General features: G+C 46.0%; 1 protein-coding gene across 1 annotated transcript; it reads right to left on the reverse strand.

Moving 5' to 3' along the window:
• Nucleotides 1–5,903: 5,903 nt before the first annotated feature.
• On the reverse strand, nt 5,904–21,296 carry SH2D4A (SH2 domain containing 4A). The gene is made up of 9 exons (XM_013942515.2): nt 21,027–21,296; nt 19,895–20,054; nt 19,085–19,244; nt 16,724–16,789; nt 16,179–16,314; nt 13,043–13,259; nt 11,898–12,028; nt 8,434–8,654; nt 5,904–6,807 (listed from the first exon to the last, which is right to left on the reverse strand). The coding sequence occupies exons 1-9, from the start codon at nt 21,199–21,201 to the stop codon at nt 6,715–6,717; spliced, it is 1,359 nt and encodes a 452-aa protein (XP_013797969.2). The 5' UTR covers nt 21,202–21,296; the 3' UTR covers nt 5,904–6,714.
• Between the last annotated feature and the right edge of the window lie 345 nt (nt 21,297–21,641).

The following is a 21,641-nucleotide window of genomic DNA, read 5'->3' on the forward strand; positions in this document are numbered from 1 at the left end:
TGCTGACTACTGTTTATCATTTTAATATTTACTAGCCAACAAAAAATGCATGGACTTGGCAGTCCTATTTGCTTACTTAAATGCTGTTTCTCCCAGTGGTCTGTTTGTTTTATAGCTGCAGATTAATTTGAGGCAGTCTGAAATCAGATTTTGATTTGTTTTTTGGCTTGTAAAAGCTGGGGGGAAGAAATATGCAAGATAGCATTAAAGAATGAATAAAATGTCATTTGTCATGCTGCTGTGCGGTAGGAAGAGTGCTTATGAACCTCTTTTGAAAGCATTCTGTGCAGAAGATGCAGTTAGAGAACATGCTACTGTAAGTACTTCTTCCCTTGGTATTTATTTAAAAAATATGTGTTTGTGTTTTGTTAGATGCAAGTGATCTTAATTGCACTTCCCTGGCAAAACACCAAACATCCAAAAGGTTCCAAAAAACAGAAGGATCATATGGAAAAAGAACTCTGATTCTGTATGGTTAAAAAACCCCAAATGTGTCACTTAGTACAAAAGCTTAAGCAATAACTCAAGTGGGTCAAGGTTTTTCGCAGAATCACACACACGATCACAGAGTGGTTGAGGTCGGAAAGGACCTCTGGACACTGTCTAAGTCTAACTCCCCTGCTCAAGCAGGGTCACCTAGAGCATGTTTCACAGGATCGTGCCCAGACAGGTTTTGAGTATCTCCAGAGAAGGAGACTCCACAACCTCTCTGAGCAACCTGTTCCAGTGCTCTGTCACCCTCACAGTGAAGAAGTTTTTCCTCATATTCAGATGGAACTTCCTGTGTTTCAGTTTGTGCCCGTTGCCTCTTGTCCTGTCGCTGGGCACCACTGAGAAGAGTCTGGCCCCATCCTCTTGACACCCCCTATTTAGATATTTGTACCCATTAATAGGGTCTCCCATCAGCCTTCTCTTCTCCAGGCTAAACAGGCCCAGCTCTCTCAGCCTTTCCTCATAGGAGAGATGCTCCAGTCCCCTCATCATCTTTGTAGCCCTTTGCTGGACTTGCTCCAGTAGTGCCACATCCCTCTTGCCCTGGGGAGCCCAGAACTGGACACAGTACTCCAGATGTGGCCTCAGCAGGGCTGAGGAGAGGGGGGAGGATCACCTCCCTCCACCTGCTGGCAACACTCTTCCTAATGCACCCCAGGATACCATTGGCCTTCTTGGCCACAAGGGCACATTGCTGCCTCATGCTTAACTTGGTGTCCACCAGCACTCCCAGGTTCTTCTCCGCAGAGCTGCTTTCCAGCAGGTTAACCCGCAACCGGTACTGGTGCATGGGGTTATTCCTCCCCAGGTGCAGGACTCTGCACTTGCCTTTGTTGAACTTCATGAGGTTCCTCTCTGCCTACCTCTCCAGCCCGTCCAGGTCTCTCTGAATGGCAGCACAGCCCTCTGGTGTATCAGCCACTCCTCCCAGTTTTGTACTACCAGCAAACTTGCTGAGGGTGCACTCTGTCCCTTCATCCAGGTCATTGATGAAGCAGTTGAACAATACCGGACCCAGTACTGACCCCTGGGGGACACCGCTAGCTACAGGCCTCCAACTAGACTCTGTGCCACTGATCACAACCCTCTGAGCTCTGCCATTCAGCCAGTTCTCAAGCCACCTCGCTGTCCACTCATCCAGCCCACACTTCCTGAGCTTCCCTATGAGGATGTTATGGGAGACAGTGTCAAAAGCCTTGCTGAAGTCAAGGTAGACAACATCCACTGCTCTCCCCTCATCTACCCAGCCAGTCATTCCAGCATAGAAGGCTATCAGATTGGTTAGGCATGATTTCCCCTTGGTGAATGCATGCTGACTATTCCTGATCACCTTCTTTTCCTCCACATGCTTGGAGATGGCCTCCAGGATGAGCTGCTCCATCACCTTTGCAGGGATGGAAGTGAGGCTGATTGGCCTGTAGTTTCCTGGGTCCTCCTTCTTGCCCTTCTTGAAGACTGGGGTGACGTTGGCTTTCTTCCAGTCTTCAGGCACCTCTCCTGTTCTCCATGACCTTTCAAAGATGATGGAGAGTGGCTTAGCAATGACATCTGCCAGCTCCCTCAGCACTCATGGGTGCATCCCATCAGGGCCCGTGGATTTGTGGGTGTCAAGTTTGCCTAAATGATCTCTAACCCAATCCTCCTCGACCAAGGGAAAGTCTTCCTTTCTCCAGACTTTTTCTCTTGTCTCCAGGGTCTGGGGTTCCTGAGGGCTGGTCTTAGCAGTAAAGACTGAAGCAAAGAAGGCATTCAGTAACTCTGCCTTCTCTGCATCCTTCATCACCAGGGCACCCACCCCATTCAGCAAAGGGCCCGCATTCTCTCTAGTCTTCCTTTTGCTACTGATGTATTTGAAGAAGCCCTTCTTGCTGTCCTTGACATCTCTAGCCAGATTTAATTCCAAACGGGCCTTAGCCTTCCTTATCACATCCCTGCATACTCTAACAACGTTCCTATATTCCTCCCAAGTGGCCTGTCCCCCTTTCCACTTTCTGTAGACTTCCTTCTTCTGGTTGAGTTTTGCCAGGAGCTCCTTGCTCATCCACGCAGCTCTCCTACCTCCTTTACTTGACTTCCTACTCATAGGGATGCTGTGATCTTGAGCCTGGAGGAGGTGATGCTTGAATATTAAGAAGCTCTCTTGGACCCCCCTTCCTTCTAGGGCCATAACCCATGGGATTCCTCCAAGTAGGTCCCTGAAAAGGCCAAAGTTTGCTCTCTTGAAGTCGAGGGTTGCGATCCTACTTGGTGCCCTGCCTTCTCCTCGCAGAATCCTGAACTCCACCATCTCATGGTCACTGCAGCCAAGGCAGCCCCCGACCTTCACATCTCCAACCAGTCCTTCTTTGTTTGTTAGTACGAGGTCCAGCAGCACACCTCTCTTCGTTGGCTCCTCCACCACCTGTGTCAAGAAGTTATCATCAATGCTCTGCAGGAACCTCCGGGACTGTTTGTGCCTAGCTGTGTTGTCTCTGCAGCAGATATCAGGGTGGATGAAGTCCCCTATGAGAACCAGAGCCTGTGGTCGTGAGGCTACTTCCAGCTGTCTGTAGAAGGCCTCGTCGACTTCCTCTTCCTGATCAGGTGGCTTGTAGTAAACACATTTTTTCCCCAGTGTGCATGATACATTGATTTTAAAGCAATTTATGTTTTGATGGAGAGACTTGATAAATATTAATGCATCAGGAGGAGGCAAATATTGGTTTGTTGAATGTGTATGAGAGCTATGAAAACTGAGCTGTTCTGGGATGACAGCTTCTCCAAACGGTGCACTGTATGATGAAAGTTTCTTAATAACAACTTGCCTCAAGTCTAGCCCTTCCTGTTTCTCAAATGTAACGGTTTTGAGTCTCCTCCCTTAGGTTCACCCTAAACCCTGAGCAACTTAATGTAACTTTGCCCCATTTGTACAGCAGGATTGAACTGGGTGATCTCAAGAGGTCCCTTCCAAAGTATGTTACTCTAATTCTAGGCACTGTGCACTGGGCAGCAGTTCAACACTTCCCTAATTTTGGTATTTTAGCAAGCACATCATTCAGCCCCTGTCAGAATTTCACGTTACATTTTTAATAGCTCTCTTGTGATTCTCTTGCATATCCTTTTCCGCAGAGATGTTCTTCCTCCCAGACATAGTACCGTCTGTGCAGGTTCCTGTCGCTTGGCTGCAGAACCCAGTTTGGCAAGAGGTGGAATTGAATCAAAGATGGAGAAAGTCAGCCAGTGGTCAGTGACCACCCCAGTGATCTGTAGGGGAGTCTAATCACAGCAGAAGTCTGGTAAGGCTGTCTTTAAGGTGGAGACTGCACTGATGTGGGAGGGTGAAGAAGAACACGAGAAAGGGAGGCTGTCATTACACTTCTGTGAGCCTAAGTGGTGCTGTAACAGCTAGAAACAGATAAAATGCAGACAGCATCCAACGCAACAGTAGCTTTTAGCAGGCAGCTCTCTGCCATCCTTGCCCCAGACACAGACAGCGCCCCACTCCACTTGTGATCTTTCTCAGAATAGCAACTTTGGGTGGTAGCTTGGGAGGGAATACAGGACACCCCCAGGTGAAGAAGCTGAGGACAGATATGTTGCACCTGGCTGGAGGGAGAAGGAGACAGATGGAGAGCTCCATGCCTGTGCAGAGCTGCAGCTGTGTCTGTAACGAGGGCAGAAGTCATATGGCAACTCCTTGCTTTAGTTTTGTGGGATTGTGGTATGCTCTGGCTAAAGGCACATAGGTATTGCAATCTCTCCAGCAAACTGTTCAAAAGTGGTGCTCTTGTAATCCATGCACAGCATCATTTGAAGAAAGAAGGATTCTATAGAGAAACTCCCCAAGACAAGTAAAACCAGCATTCCCAGTTCCCAACTCCTTCAAGTCATCCTAGTTTCACTGAATTTCGGAGTAACCAGACATCAGAGCAGTGGCAGAGCTGGTGTTGAGGGCACCTGTTCTAGCAAGGGTGCTGCCTTTGCAGTCAATGTGTATAAAACTTTAGGTTTCTTCCTTCACAGCAGTCATGTGAAACTAAGAGTCTTTCAATGCTGAGGCATGATTTCGTCAAACGCGTGGGATAGATGTGAATACTGGCAGTGGCTTTCCCTGGGCTCTGCTGAGTCAACACTTGCAAATAAGTAATTATAAGATAAAGGTATTGTGAAGGTACCAGTCTGCTGGTCAGTGCTCCAAGCACTGAGGAGTCCCTCTATAGATCCTAGTGCTAAAATTGGTAATGTCTGTGAGTACTGCTGTGTCCATTCCAGATCAGCCTGCACCTTGTTTCCATAAGCTAAGGTCCTGCCTCTCAAACTGCCTTTTTAAAGGAGACTAAGTCACATGAAGCATCTTCATCAGCCATAGGCATACAAAACACTGCATGAGTTGTCTCCAACAGGACAACAGCTATGGCACATTGGATGCTGTTCACTTGAGAACAGATGCTAGCTTTTCTCTAGTGATGCAGATCTCTGAGCAACCTTTTAGTTTGGCTATATTTTTCAAAAGAAAACAGTTCAGGAAGAGGGAAGAAGGGCTTTTTTTTTTCCCTATGAATGGTCTATAGTGTACCTCCCCTCCCCCGCAGCTGATGATGCTGATTATCTTGAAAATAGCCATTTGATACATGTGATATCATAGTGCTCAAGAAACTCTATAATTCATTTGCCCTGCCAGAGTGTTGTTACATTCAGAAGCTCACTTTACATTAAGACTTTATCTCTAGCAAGTTAAACCTGCTGTAACTGGAGTGCAGATTTTGCCCTCCTTCCTTTGTATGGAAATGACCTATTAGCATAGCTGTGAATTTTAAGACCAGGTGATCACAAGACTTTCTTTTAATCTGTATCCTGCAGAATGCAGGGCAACATACCCTCTAAGTCCTGTATTGACCCAAGATCCTATTATAGGCTAAAGTGAGTTTTTAGAAGGACTGGGATTTCAAGTGGTGGTGGATGCATCACGTTCAAACTGGCAGGTCAGGAAGAGGATGGCTTAGATGTTCTATCCGAAAAAGAGTGAAGTTTTTGGCTGCTTCCTCAAGTTAAGCAGAGAAGCCCCAATTCCACAGAAAAAAAGAACAGATAAACAACTGAAAAAAAGGCTGACTTTGGCTCACCATTTGAGGATTACATCTCTTAACAAATGATGTTAGTGGACTCAAAACAATTCTCAGTCATATGGTTTGTTATGTGCAGCAACTCAAATTCAGGGAATCTGGGTGAGGATGTGTTTGTTATGTGATTGTGTCCAGCTTCTTCCCCAATATCCTATATCTTCAATTGTGTATTTAAAGAGCAATAGAACAGATATGAAGGGAGAACATTAGGTTGAAAGAAAAAGTTCTGTGTTAAAGTTCACACCAGACGCATCCCAGTAGTTTGGACGCAATTTGCAATAAATAGCTCCATTCTGGAAAATAGCATTCTTTACTGGCAAACACTTCTCTGTAAACTGTACTAATACTGATAGAGGCACTGCTTCTTACATTGCTTAGATTCTGTACATGTGTTAAAGCCTTTCAAAAAAATTCCTGTATCCCTTTCTTCCCTCTTTTTCAAAAGGTTAATCTCTGTCCATGCAGAAAGACCAATGTGGGATTTAGACACAGTTACAAGTGAGTATCTATATTCAGAGACTAAAGGAGTTTTTTAAAAAAAATGCATGTTTCATGAAAAATCTCACTTCGCAGGGGGGTTTCACCTAGAGTCACCAAGGATTTGTTTGGGTGTTTTGCTGAACATCTTTGATTCCAAGGGCACAGCATCTTACAGGATTAAGCTTCACATTATACAATTTACTGTCAAGACTGATTCACCTTTCCAAGTTGTTTTGTGCCTTCAGGAAGGTATAATTTCATTCAATTGTAGATACCGATCTCTTTCACAGATGGCACACAACTTGCACTCAAGAGCAAGAGGCAGCTTGAACATAGATATTCCCCAGGGACCTGCAAAAACTCATAGAAAATACGTGGCAGTATCTCCCTGTGCAACTGATTACTCTGTCCTCTAATTCACTTCTATGCGCATGTTACATCTAGATGTTTTGTAGCTTGCTGGGCTGCTGCATCCTTTGATTCGGTTGATACGACAAGCCCACAACAGTACTTATCCTCCCACTGCTTTGTTACGAAAGATTTAAAATAGAGGCACTTATGGCAACAGTTTCAGGTAAGCATCAGCAGCTGTGCTTCAAAGTACAGTCTTTATGAAAATAGCATAGTGAGACTGGGAGGTTCATTCAAAGAGAGCGAGGTAATCTGGTTCTTGGTCCTCTTGGCCACAGGGATGAAGCAGCAGCTCCTTCCCCAAAGAAGTGATGGGCTCCTCCTGTTGACAGAGGATACAGTTAAAATGCCACCCTTCAAACTAGGCCACTGTGCACCTGATCTATCACAAAATCCCTGGAGTAGGCAGCAGCCTCCTGCCGTTCTTAGCATGTGGACCTGTTCACCTTATCGTGTGATACAGCTCAGAGCCCAGGGAACTTGGGGGAAAGATCCCCGTGGCTCACCTCTGCCTTCATAAAACAGTGTCTGTGCTTTGTGAAATAACCCACAGCAGGATTCTGGTAGTTCTTGGAAACAGCTGTGTTTATTTAGTAGGCAACCTCAGCTTCTACAGTGTGAAATGCAGCCCCATCTGCAAAGTGCTGGAGTGAGGACTGTGCAGCATGCAAGAAAGTAGGACTTCAAGCTTAGTGTGCTGTTGTGCTAGTGCAGGTGGAGGTGCATGAGTGTCATGCATCTGGCTGTGTTTGTGAGAATGACAAAGGTAGATCCTGGAATGAACGTGTGCCCTCTTCTCATATGAGCCCTGCTCAAGCACGGGCGCTTCCTGGAAGAACAGTCTCTGCTTCCACTCTTGTTCTTGACCTGCCTAGCAGATGTTTGGTGGGAGCTTGCCTTCTTTCATGATCACCCACTGGGTGACAAAGCAGAACCCAATCAACGGTTGAACCCACTTTGCCCAAGTGAACATCTGCTTTAGTGCAGTGGGGCCTGTAGGATTCTGTGTAGACTGTGGACATAATTCTGTCTTTAATATAGACATATCCAACCTGACTTTAAACTGTCTGGCTCTGGTATCAATAGCCATCTAGCAATTGCTTTCAAGAATTCAGCCTGGACTGTGAAACAGACACAAGAAGCAAGGTAAAGTAGCCTGGATAGAGCTCCACATTGTGCTGCTTGTCTAGCAGATGAGCACAGATATTATTTTCCTCACATCCAGTTTAGCTTAGCCACATCTGTATTATGCTAGGCATTTATTTAAAAGAAACACAGATTTTAATAGACCTTTTAGACAAAATGATTGTCCTGTCCTTGGGCAGATCTTACACTAAACAAATGCATGTTCCATCTGGCTCTCCTTGAGCCTATGCAACCGTGGTCAGCGCTAGTAAAAACTTCTGTTACCGTTACAAAAGTAAGAGCCTTCTTTGCCTTCCATTACTTGCTATGTTGCTTACTCAACATCATGCCTTGCCTGTTTTGAGATTACCTTGTTCTCTTTCATTCTGAAGCTGGAGACAGGTGATATTTTCTGCCTACACAACTTGCTGTGACACCCAACAACAGAGAGATACCAAAAAGTAGTCTGAGTAATTCTGCCACCTATCACCTTATCAGCATTTATATTAAATAGCATGTAGTAACTTGAGCCCATGTGCAAGGTGTTCTGCACACTTCAGGGAGAGCGCTGGAGCGATTCAGGTTCCAAGACATTTGAGATGCCCTAGGTTGTTCAAGACATCCCCATAGGGCAGGCACATAAAATGTGGGACTTCCTATAGGGAGACCCTCATCCTTCTGGAGCAGCACATAGGATACCCAGTGGTGGCTAAAATGGCTTTAGCCACCTATGTAATGACAACTGAATCTCCCTTTTTGTCTTGAAATGCCCTGAGGCAATCACAAAAACAAATAGTTAATGAATGTGTTACTAGAGGTTCACCTTGTGGTAGTCAACAAGGTCAGCCAGCATTGAATGTTGCAGCTGGTCCACTCCAAGGAAGCTGTAAGAATCACCAGAGGCATCAATAAGGAAGTGTTTACATCCCTCCGCAGACCGATAGGAGAGCACGTAGCCTTTAATTTTTTCACTGACACGGACCAGAAAACTCCCAGGCACTGCTTTACTCAGAAGGTCCTCTGCTTTCTTGGAGGTTAGGATACCTGTTCAAAACCAAGACGCAAAACTGAAGGGAGGACTCAAGACACAAAACTTATGCAGGAGTGGATGGAACAGTTGTCACAAGAAATTTTGTTTACCACCCTAAAACCAATACATAGCACTTCCATCCCCTGAATATTTTGTTACGCAGTGGCCCAGAAAGAACAGTATTGCCATTGGTAGTAGCAGGCCATGGTCTCATGCTAACTATGCTTTATGCTAACTGTTCTGGGCCCCAGTCCTAGTCTATTAGGCTTGTTATCAATTGGTTATGAGAACATCTTTATGAAATAGAGCTTGGTACCACATGTCCCTTTTACAGTTTAAACATGGGATAATAGCAGAGGCCTTGGAAATGTGTGCACAGGTTGAAAACAGAGGCCCCAGAACTGTAAACAAGTCACTGATAGTCAACTGCTGGTCATTGAAGAAGTGCAGCTTTGAGACCTGGGAAAAGACTACTTTAAAAAGAAAAGTAGCAGCTAAGTAAAAAAAGGTACCAAAAAGCAAGCAACATAAGGCACCTGCCACAGCCCGAGAAAGTAACACCCTTTAGCATCATGCAGTACATAGTGCAGGGTGAAGAGACCAAAGGCTAAGAGCTGTCTGGAAACTCAAATTTTTACAAAAGGTCAAGATCTTGAATTTTGAGGAGAGGAGAAAGTTGTCATCATGAGAACTGTTGTTGTGGAACTACTATAGGATTGTCAGAGCTGTACTGTACCCCCACCTGCTTTCCCTGCCTCCTCCAACCATCCTGGCTCGCGCTCACTGCTTGTTCTTCCTACCTGCTTCAACAACCCTGTCTCTTTGCTTACCTGCTCTGAAAAGCCCAGCTCTGCCCCTCCCTCTGCCTGCCTGTTTGAGGAACCCTGAGTCTTCACAGACCTTTTGACTTGCTGGCCAGTCATCCAGGACTCTGAATGGAGGTATGAATTGTGTGCATATGTTAGCCTGTGTGCTTTTCCCCACAAATTCTGTGCATTTCTCCTCTCTAACACTGTAACCCTGCAATAAAACCTTACTGCATATACATTCATTTTGGCTGATTACAACTTTGGTCAAGAGTATTGATGGAGAATATGGGCATCTGAGGTCCTTTGGAGTAGATCCTTTGGACTAAAAACCAGACATTGTGAAAATGGGACTGTTCTTAAATCCTGCTTGTAGAGTCCCATTGTACACAGCTAAAGATGCCCCAAACTGACCCAAAAGAGAGATTTAGAAGCCACCCACAATACAGAGGGAGGCTGCACAGAACTGTAATTGATGGTATGTGTGGATCTAGCATTTAGGAAAGTTTAAGAAAAAAATTTGGTCCCTTTTTCTGACATTTTCTCTCTCTCTTGCTTCCTTTATTTCTGTCTCTTTTTCTTGGCATAATTACATTTTTATGGAATAAGATAGATAAGCAGAAGACCTTTCTACATTTTCTAAAGAAGGGAAGCAGTTTTGGGCACTTGTCAGATTTACGATTGCTTTTATAGGAGATGATTGTTTTTAGCCCTCGGGTAGCAGATGCCCTCCTCCAGCCTCCAACAGTTGGGTGTATAGAGGAGATATATTGCCTTTTCTGTCACCCTAGTAAAGACAAGCAGGGTGAGCAGTGCTTCATGGCTTCTGTGGGAAGTGATGAAAGAGCAAATTGCCATGTGTGTTCAATTACAAGAGCAGGTAGAAAACCTTTCTGAAACACTGAAAGGCTGTGAGAAAGTAGGGATAATCAGAAAGCACACCAGATGAGCACATAGGTGCAGGTTCTTTTACTGAACAATAAATGTGCAGAGCTTGAAAGGACAGTTTCTGCATTGTGAGTGAAAGATAACAGCACTGCAGGGTGTTTGGCTCCAGCATAGCAATGCTGTACAGAGAGGTGATCATAGATCCTGTCAGAAAGACATGCCAGCACTGAAAGCCAAGTTAGGAGAGGATGATACTTTTGTTGTTGCAGTCTCAAAGCAAAGGGATGTCCCAAGCAAAGGAGATGAACAGGATCATGATGACCTGTTCAAAATGGGTCTGAAATGCAGTGGGTGACGAGCATGTATGGAGGGATAAAGACTTGGGCTCAAAGATGAGAGGGATGAGGTGATGAGATGTGCCAAAATCACCCTCACTGTACAGTCCAAACAATTGCCAGGGTTACCATGCATTCCACACAGGGAGGTAGAGGTGGCCCGGAGGTTGTGAATATGAACACTGTTCCTGTAACAGCAGGACAGTTGCATGCTACGTTCAAGGATTAGGTCCATTGGTAAAGAATTGTTGGCTGGTACCTCCAACTTGCTGTTACAGCCTCCTGGGAGAGACCTCACTGTCCTGGAGAATGGGTGCCTCAAAGCTGCATGTGATAGGATCTGTGCACTGCACAGTTCAGAAAACAGCAAGGACCCTCACTGATCTGTGAGGGAACCTTGCAAAACAGAGAAAGCAGCTTCAGGATCCCTGGGTCTTGCCCTGGATGGAGGAAGGGAAGGTCCTGCACTGCACTTCTGTAAGACTGGCTGACTGCAGGTGCTCACTGGCCAAGTCCTGGCCATGCCAGCTGACCATGAGCCCAGATTAGACAACACGTGCTTCATGCAGTAAGGGACTCCAGATCAGACACTGGCCTAGTTTGTGCGGCAGCATGTGTGTCAAAGAGGTCTGTTCTGTTTCCCATCTCAATTCCACTGCTTGACTCTACAGGGAAGAGCAATTTCTGGATTGCTATGTTTCTTCATCTCATGGATGATGACAGTGTAGGCAAATCTTGCCTGCTGTGGGGCTGCTGCTGCATGGGCACACCAGAGAGAAAGGCCTGACCTTGGCCAGAAGTGAGATAATGGCAGCTCTCATTCATGGTCTAAACCAGGTAGGGGAAAGCTTTGATTGCCCCCAGTGGGTGCTGTGTGGTCGTATTAAAACCTGACCCAGACATTCTTAATGGGGCTATGCCTGTGCTTGTATTGTTGTGTTTGGGATAATTATGCATTGGCACAGGTTATTTGGGATTTGGGATGTGCCATGTCAAATTCAAATATATACAAGGTATTTTGAAGATCTGACCTCTTTTGTGACACTTGAGCTTGTCCATTGTTGTAATGCTAGAGGAATTTAAACCACATTCATGCAGATTTAAAATTGAAAACTTGGAGTTAGCCACATTGGAAAAGCTCCTGGGCCCAGCTTCTAGCTGCAAGCCTGTTAGCAGAAACAACAACTCCCTGAAGGGTTGGGTCAGGGCAGAAGTGCTCAGGACTCACCGTGGAACCAAGGCGCTATTGTGTCTGTGGTTTTCTGATAGCCAGCTCGGAGAGGGAACTGCTCCTCCTTGAACCACTTGATGATGTTTTCTTCAGTGGAATTGGAGACTGTCCTCTGGATTCCTTCTTTCCTGTGACAAAAGACAGTTTGTGCATCAACTTCAAACAGCAGCTTTTTAATCCATGACAGGACTTACCTTTTGTTAAGTGTATTGGGAACAGCCTTATAGTGGATTGTCAGCAATGTTATATTGCTTTCAGTGGACACCTAGCAAAGAGGATGTGTGTACTCCAAGCTTAGGATGTTATACTAAATAAACCTGTCACTAAGTCTAGTGAGGAAATACTTTCCCCTTCCCACAAAGCAGGAAAGAGAACTTGAATTTGTCAGGAAAAGTATCTTGAAACTCTAAAAGCTCAGTGCCACAGAGTGGCTGGGCATTTTGGAAGGAGGTGTTATCAAGAAGAGCAGAGCCAAAGAAGTGGGAAGACAGGAACTGCAGACTGAGGCCATGAACCTGAGGACATGCTGGTTAGCAGCTCCCAGGATCTGGTGGCATTTTTGCTCCTGACTCCAGATGGGCCAGAACACACAGTGCAACTTTTATGCCATGACAGGTACACTGGCACTCAGCTGATATGCCATCATCTTTGTTTTTAATGGCGCAAGCTTGGATTTCCAATATCTTCAGTTAGATGTGTCCCTTTACAGTAGGCAGCATCTCTCCCTACATGTTATGATGTGACAGAAGCTAGCCTGGTTTGAAGAGTCCTGGTGAGTAGGGTGCACTGGAGTTGCTGGAAATCACTGGAAGACCCAACCGGAACTGTGTGGACTTCACTGAAACAGGATTACTGGTGAGGGGGCTTATTCTAGTGAACAATAATGTCAGTAAGAATCCCAGTCTGACAGAGCTATCCTCTGGTGGCCAGCAAATTACCCTTCATCACTGTAGCGAACAGCTCTGCCATGGCCTTCACATCCTACCCTGGAACATCATCTAGGCTCTGTATTCTTCCCCCTAGGCTGTCTTCTCCATGTGAGAAGGGCGAACATTTCTCATGTCAACCAGCCCTTGCCACAGCAGAAGAATCTCAGCACTTCTCCCCTCACCTTCCCTCAACAGTGTGCATGATTTCCGTACCTAATCGGTCTTTCATTTGCTGTCGCAGGAGTTAGAAGTTTAGGCTTGGGCGGGAGAGGCGGGTATTGGAGTGGTCGCCGATCTCCTGCTACGGCGCTCTTGGAAATGTCTGCCTGCTTCCCTCTGCAGATGCCTTGCAGCGAAAGCCTCCTGTAGTCATCCCTGGCGTGCCGTGCAAGGGAGCGTCTCTTCTCATCCGCTGCCTTGGATTTACGCACTGGAACAAAAAAGGAGTCCTACAGGAGCGAACAAGCAGGCAAGTTTTAAGTTTGCTACCTCTCGGCCATCTCCCTGCTTGCTGAAGTGGAGAAATAACTTGTTTCATAGGGTTTCGGTTTTCTCAGTGCCAGACAGCGTAACAGGGGGAAGGGAAGGGGTTGTCTTGGGACTAAGGTACACCCCCTCCTTTGTTCTCAGAGAGGCACTTCAGGTTACCTGAACTGAAAGCCATTTATCCTCCTCAGAGGTCTGTAGTGGCTCAGTTGCTCTGGCCACTGTATGAAAGGTATGTGCTCATTTGTGAGAACAATTGCCATCCATCTTCTATCACCTTTGGGTATCTGCTGTTTAACAGAGTCCTTTTTTTTCCTCCATGGAGACAGAAGTCTGGGTCCTTTCTGGGCACCAGGTCCCTGGGTGCCTGGAAACTACTTGTTTTTGTTTTGCATGCTGACTCCTGGCTTTGGACACAGATTTCTGTAGTGCCTTCCATGTGAGCAGAGGCCCGAGGAGGAAGGAACACTCACTGTTACTAAATCAGGTAAGGAATTGTTTTCAGTACACCCCCTGCTGACCCGCAGCTTCTTGGAAGGAGACACAACTACTGCATAATGATGTTGTCAGCTTAAAATCCCTACTTAATTATGGATGGTACCAATATCTCTTGCTTGATAGACTGTAGAGGATGGGTATAAGAAGGATTGGAGGGACAAGGGACCTTCTGCTTTTCGATTTAATTTGTGCATCAACATAGACATAATTTCCCCAGTCTCTGTAGTTCTGGCAGAGACTAAAAGAGGGAGAGCTCTTAAGCTGCACATGGGGAAACAATACTGAAAAAGTTGCAACAATAAATCAACAAATGTGCTGCTTCTCCCAGTAGTCCTGTATTGCCAGCAAGGAGCCAGAGGGCAATCCACATGTCAGCAAAAGCTGCTGAAATGACCCCAAATCCTCTGAAAGATTTGAACATGCTGGTGATGTTTGAGGAGGGTAAGGGAGCAGTGTTGAAACTGTTATGGAAAGTGAAGAACTTGGTTGGGTATTTTTTTAATTGATGAAAAGCTGCCTTGAATATCCAGGTTGATAAGTATGCAGTAGCTCATCCTGGAGTCTGTAGGAGTTACCAGCTCTACAGTCTGTCAGTTAGGCCAGTTCTTTCCTTCCTTTTGTAATCAACTTCAGATATTTTTATTAGGAAAAATAAAACCTCTGGCCTGAATTGATAGCAATCTGTAGTACAGCATTGCCATCTACTGAGCAGCAAGGGAGGAACTGGAAAAGAAATGCGTTCAGTTTTCCTTCAATATTATTTCTCCCCAGAAGGGGAGGATGCAAGGAGCAGAACCTGAATCTGGGTAGAAACAAAGGCAAGTAAAGTGTGAAGGTGTTTCTCAGTACTTTTTATATACCAAGCTTGTGATCTTTTGTCCCAGCCTCTGTGGAAGCTGGACAGCAAGTCTCCAGAAAAAGGGATCGAGTAAAAATGTCTTTTTAGATTATGCTATTTTAAAAATCACCTATAAAGTACTGGTTTCTGTGGGAGATCCTAGAAGGAAGTGTGGCCAGCATGGTAACTTAAGTAGAGATTTCAGAAAGTTTTTGGCAGCAGTGATGGATGTTACTGCAAGTCTCATACTGTCTGCCATGTTCCTTCCTATCTTCTGGATTCACTACATTAGAAATTTCTTGGTGAAAGTCCACTCTTGCTTCATAGATATAGGAGGAAAAAACTTCAAACCCCTTATTTTGGGAAGAGCAGGCGATGTTGGAACTGCCTCTCTGAGAGCTGGGTTAAGCTGAATTTTCCTGCAAAGTCATTATACACTCAGTTGCCTAAAAAATGATGAGCAAATTACATCGCTGAAAATAGTTCCCATCTCAAACTGTGGACTGAAATGGGGGATTCACAGAGGGGAGAGTGAAGCCCTACCCAGAGCCCAGGCACTGAAGCCTTTGACTGCCCCACAGAGGTTTTTTCTGCTACATTTGTTATTCCAGCATCCGAGTGTCCGGCAGTGATTCACGGTTCCACAAGGTCCCCTACGGTTTCTGCTGGGCTGGGAAGGCATCAAGTGTGCAGCAGGGCTCTGCCTGGGCCAGGTTTTGCTTGTATGAAGCCGGTAAGAGGGCTGTTTCTTGCTGCAAAAGTGGAAAGCAGAGAGGTTTGGAGTGGCCCCTTCTTCATATTTCATGCAGCATCTTTTTCATATTATTTCCAAAGTCTCAGAGCAGCCTACCTCCTCACAAGGAAGCACTGTGTCCTGTAGAAAGGAGTTTTACCCTGGCTTTTTGCTGACCCTCTGTACAGAACTGAGTTTTACTGAGCAGCAAAAGTCTTTCCCGCTCTTTTGGGAAGCCCAGAAGGGCTTCATAAAAAGAACACGTTCACTCAGTGAAAGGCGTTTGCCATGATTTAACTGCTTTTGTAATTGCCGTTTTTGGTTAGTCCCTGTCACACATGATACTTGTTTACATAAGCAAAGTCCTACCAAAGGCTAGCTTCTAGTTTAAAATGAGTTATTCTGGCTACACTCAAGTGGTTCTTATTTGTTAATTATCTTAATACAGTATCTGAGGGCGGCAGCATGCCAGCAGGACTCATTGTGCTTGGTGTTGCTGTTAATGTTTAAAACTATTATTTCAATTTAAAAAATTCAGCTTACTCAAAATATAAACAAGACCAAAAATGGGAAATAGTTACAAATAGTGATGTTTTCCATATGATAAAGCTTCCATTTCCTAGCCCAGCTCTAGACTCAGTGTTGTGTTCTGATAATGTAGCATTGTATTTCTTGGCAGTACTCTCCACCCACTGACTGTATATTTGGTTCCAGTTTTGCAGGAGAATGAGATGACCATGTAGAGCCCTAGGATTACTCGAGCCCCAGAAGAAAAGGTCATCCTAAGATCTTACAGGATTCCTGCCATTGAGGCTCAGTCTCATCAGATTTCTGCAGCATGCTCTGGCTCTCCAAACTTGCACCTCTCTGTGGTACTGTCTTCTGGGGGGCTGTGGTCTCTTCTGAATTTCTCTTCTGCGCTTCCTTAGTCTATGAAACAAACAGTATGTTCAGTGCTTTGTCCCAGCCTACTTTTAGTTCTGCTCTTTAGCTAGTCTTTGTGTACTGGGAACTCCATTCTCTAGTGTGAATCCCTGTGATTTCTTCAACACAAACCCTCTTTCTTTACTGCAGGTTACAACAGGGAAAGTAGGGGAAACCAGCCCACCGGAAATATCAGGATCAGCTCCCCTTGCCACTCCCCAGTCTGCTGCACTGGTCAGTTCTGTATCATCCTCAAATCGTGAAACCACACATCACAGTGTGGCAACGCTGGATAAAACTGGTCCAAGGGGTGAGGACCCGTTCAGGTTAGATGAGGCTGTGAGACTGACAGGGGTTCCAGGATAATGTGTGGGCCTGACCTGATGTATTAGAAGCATCCTAGATTACTGCTTACCTGTTGGAAGCCACACTTCCTCATGTGGCAGTCTGCCAGCATCTGGTGAACATCTCTGACTTCCCTCTGGGCAGAAAAAAAGAGCAGTGAGAAAGGAATGCAGCTTTAGGACTGTCATTCTTTTTCGGAGCTTGCCCCTTGCCAAAAATCCATGATGAACATTTGGGAGATTTGCAGGCCAAGAGCATGGGTACTCTGTAGCAGCACTGAGCTCCAGGAGCCTGGAAGGCTGTTTACATGAGAGTGCCGGGCTTTCTGCGCTCTGCCAACTGCCTTCCCCACGCAGTCTTGCCCATACTTGCAAAGCACTCCCTGTGCGAACCTCACTTGTGCCTGTGACTCCAGGCTGAACTCAGGTAGTGAGTGCAATCCCCTGCACATGCAAGCAGCCAGGGAATAGGTGTGTTTAATGCAGAAGGGCTGGTGTGACATTTAGGTTACCACATGCTGCCAGCCTTCTCTGACAAACATAATTTCTTTATCGTATAAGGCCTAATATGCCACAGGAGGCTAACAGGAGAGCTCAAGGGAGTCACAATTGCCCTAAGTCCACCTGGATTTGCCAGGTGATATTCCCAAGTGATGCTAGGGAGCAGACAATCTCCCATCCTTCCCTCCTTATACAGCAAGCCCTGCCAGAACCTGCCATCTAGTGCTTTACCTGCCCACGCTCATTTGCAGCTTTGTCTGGGTGTTGCAAACCACGATTTGTGGGACTGACCCAACTAGCTGTTTATCTCCTGTTCCCTCTCCCCTACAAACCAATCTAGCTACACTGGCAGAAGCTGGTAGTCGAGACTTGCCTTTTAAGAAAAACAGTCAGACTTATCTTTGAACAAACACACTGACCTCTGCATTTGACCCAGACTGCCTCCCACAGTGCAATGAGTAATGTGTTAACTGTACTACACTGCTTACCAAGGACAGGCTTTGTTATATCGTCATCATCTATTTGGCTAATATTTAATATTAACACGGGTTTCCAGCTTCCCTCTCCTTGACAGAGAACTAGGAACTTAAAATGTGAGTAAAACAGCTTGTTTTCTTAGCTCAAACCCACATTCCCTGCAGCAGAAACACAGAATGCTCAGTTCTCTCAGGTACAGTTAAATGGTAACTAGATCTCAGAGAAACTGCTGTAACAGGGGAGGTCAGAGAAATTTCCCCTCTCCCAGGTCTAGAAAATGCAATGCCTGGCTCTTCAGCCTGGATCCCTCCTTCCAGTAGCAGAAGCTTCAGAAACCTGGGAAAATGACTAAAAATATCCTGACAGGAAGAAAGACAGAAAGGCAGACCTGCTCTTTCCTTTTGCAAGCCTTGAAGGGGTTTGAGGTTTTTTGGTGGTGGTTGTGGGGGGGTTGTTTGTTTTATAAAGGCTGCTTTCTCTCCAGCTGTGACTAACAACTTCCTTTAAAAAGAAAAAAAAAAATTCTCGCATAGTTGTTCAACTCCAGCAAACGATGCTAAAAAAAACCCCAATGTGATTCAGAGACTCCTGATAAAGGAGCCAGCAGCACACAATACCCAAGATCCCTTCAGTATTTGAAACCAGTGGGAGAAGCACTTTGCCAAAACTCAGCCTTCAATTACCTTGCTTTTATACTGAAATACGGAACAGCAGTATAATGAAATAATAAACAACCATACAAGTTAGCAGCAAAAGGTTGAATTAAAACCCCACTGAATGAGACTGGACTTTTCCCACTAAATTGGTAGGATATTCCTATTCCACTTTGGTTATATTGGTAGATAATTCAACTTGTGTCTTTTTCTCAGTTGGTTCTCTGTAAATGGCTTTTTCGAGCCATTTAAAAAGTATAAATGTATTTATTACTGGAGAAAAACCTTTCTGTAATGAAACAGCAAAGCAGCCACTCTAGTCAGCTGCATTTGGAGCTGTCCTGTCCTGTCAAGGTCATAAACTATCTTCTAATTCTTTAATTATCTTTGTAGTATTGCCCTCTCCTGATCTTTTATAGGAGAAGATGATCTGTTCGAGGGATGTGGCCTTGTATGTGCAGATACTGGTGGGAGAGCCTCGCTGGTCTTGCCTGAAAAGCAGACCAAAACAGCCAGAGAACAGAAGAGAAAGTACTGAAACCCTCATTTTACCCGTGGAGAACAGATGCAAAGAAACCCAGGGCAACTTGTCTGTTGGTACAGAGTACAGCTGGGAATAACACACAGACCTCCCCAGTCCTAAGGGAGGATGTTACAGCACAGATTCTTCAATGACTGCAGAAGAAAGAAGCCTTAACAGTCAGCTCTTTTTCAGATTTCCCTTTTTTAGCAATCAGGGTTTGCTGCACTCCCCACCTCTCAAAGCAAAGACTTCTGAATAGGAAGAAGGGGGAAAAGTACCTCTCTGAGCTCCCAGTTTTTCCCTGTTGTAGTGGCGGTTGTTTTTCTCCCATCTTCCTTCTGCTCCTGCACACTGCTTTTATCGTTCCTACGAACATCCATCCCACCCAGGACTCCTGGTTGTGGATGCAGAGACCATGTTACAGAAGAGTCAGTCTCTCTGAAACGCAAGAGAGACAGGACTTAGGAATCCAGGGGAGTAACTTTGTGCTACCTAAGCATCTGAGAGGAAATCACATGTGAGCAGAGCACTGCTGTGCAGACAAGCAGTTATCATATCTCCAGGTCAGGGGGAGGGAATAAAGTCATTACTCATTGTGAGTAACTGTTGTCCAGCTGTACCTGGACACCTGTTGATGAATCAGTACAATCCAAACACATCACCTGCTGCAATAACACACATACCATCTTCTATGATCTTCAGTGGCTGCAGCACAGCAGGGATATGATGGGAGACTTGAACAGCTAGGGCAGGCCCTAGGCTGGAGGTTGAGTCTCTGCCAGGATTGCATGTACTCACAGAAAGCTGACATTTCGCTGTGCCTTTGCTCTGCAAGCAGGGTGGGACAGTGATAACCATACACTGCCTGGCCCCAGGGCAGAAATCATAGGAAAGCAAAACAGGATTTTGTAAAGGGCTCAGGCTTGTTCCCAGTGCGGGTGTTAGACTTGTCCACCTGCTTCAGCGCAAGGAGGAGAGTTCCCAGAGCAGTGAGGAGAGTCTCCACAGAGGAGATTCCAGCCTGGCTCTCTAGAGATGTCCCTTTCCCTGTGTCCACCCTCAGAGTCCTCTGCATGAGGGGTGCTTACCTGGACTCCTTGCCTTGTTCGCTCTCTAACCGTTTTGCCCTTTGTGCCTGGATCTCTTCACAGATGGCAGCATACGATTTATCTGACGGATGCTCGCCCATCACCCAGACCCAGACATCGTTGTCGGCACCAAGCTTCCATTTCACTGACTTCCCACTGGCTGGAAGAGAAGGAGCCTTTTCACTAATGCTGTTTGCTCAGCAGCCCCAGGCAGGGTCTGTATCCCGTGTGCTGTACCCTCCTGGCTATTGCCACTGACAGAGCCTTTCCTAGAGCAACCTTATGTGGGAAAAAGCAAGGAGGTATCTTTGGACAGGGAGTTGTAGGTAGTTTATTGTGTCCATCCCTTGTTAGAAGCTCAGTTGGGACAGAACACAGACCCTCCCCTGCCATTTCATTTCACAATTCATTTCACAATGCCGGAGTCAGAATCATTCTCTGTCAATAAAGGAGGTGTTTCTGAGCCCAAAAGCAAGGGAGGAGACACCACCATTTTCTTTCTTCCTCTAATTCCTTGCCACGGCCCTCCTCAAATCCCTTATCCAGGGACTTTGTGAGGCTGCGCTACCTGCAAATGGAGCAGGTAGGAGGTGGCTGGGGGAAGAGGACTCTCTTCTTGGCAGCTGTGAGCCAGCATGCTGTGTAATCCTGGCAAGGGGATTTCAGGTCTAAAGGCCCAACAGGCAATCCTCAGCAGCTCAGTGCCTCAGCCCAGGTAATGGCACTCGCCAAGCTCTCATATGTTGCAGGCTTGTTGCTAGTGCTCCAGGACAGGCATTCGTGTCCATGGTTATTTTATACACAGATTCAGAGGCTTCGGTCAGTGAGACACTGACGAGATGCATCTCGTGTCCCAGGAGAAAAATAAACCATGTCTTCCCAGGAAGAGGAATTAGTGGTTTGGTGAAGGACAGAGCGTGTCTGGGTCTGGGCCAGGGAGTGAAATGAGCTGGATGTCAGTCTAGAAGTACCCCCATTGGAGATGGGTTTAGTTCAGGTTTGGGAATATGACTATAATGTGTCCCTGGGAGAAGAAAAGACTCTGGGGCCACATTGTCCCCTCTATCTAGGGAGCAGTTGACTTGGTCAGATCTGTGTCTGAGGTGGAAGCAGCTGGCAGGCAGCAACTTACCTTTTCTCAATGGTGGCTTCTTGGCTGAAATTTTGTCTGCGGCAGCTTCTCTTTCCTTCCACCGTCTGATCTGCTCTTGCCTCATCTTGAAGAAGAGGATCTGCTTCTGCTCCTCACTGAGTTCTGCCAGCAGCTCAGGATCGATGTACATGTCTGATAATATCTGTTTCAGCATGGCTGGAGGTTTCAGTTGCACGCGTTTGTGGCGATGAGCTCCAGGGATCAGTTCCTCTTCTTGGCTGGAGTATGCCTGCACTGACAAGGAGGAGTCTGTCCCTGCCTAAGCCTGGAGCAGGAATGCAGGCGTGCCAGGGTAATTATACTTCTATCTGGGTAACTTTTTTTTTTTTTTTTTAAGCTCAGACTTCCTGCACAGACTGAAAAAGTAAATAAGGGCTTGAAACCTGCTCTTAAGATGCCTGGAAATAACAGGTGAGCTCAGCTCAGACACAGCCCCCGCCTGCTCTGCTGGGACAGCTGGCCAGAAGGGAAGAGTTCTGGAGTGGGCAGGTTGTGTGTATGCCCTGATAAACAGAGCTGATACCGTATCAAAACAGGGAGAGTGCTGTGTATTACAGTCATCAGAGGTGTGGCTTGTTGGTGCCCAAGCAAACC

Source organism: Apteryx mantelli, chromosome 5 (genome assembly GCF_036417845.1).
Source record: "Apteryx mantelli isolate bAptMan1 chromosome 5, bAptMan1.hap1, whole genome shotgun sequence".
Taxonomy (NCBI): Eukaryota; Metazoa; Chordata; class Aves; order Apterygiformes; family Apterygidae; genus Apteryx; species Apteryx mantelli.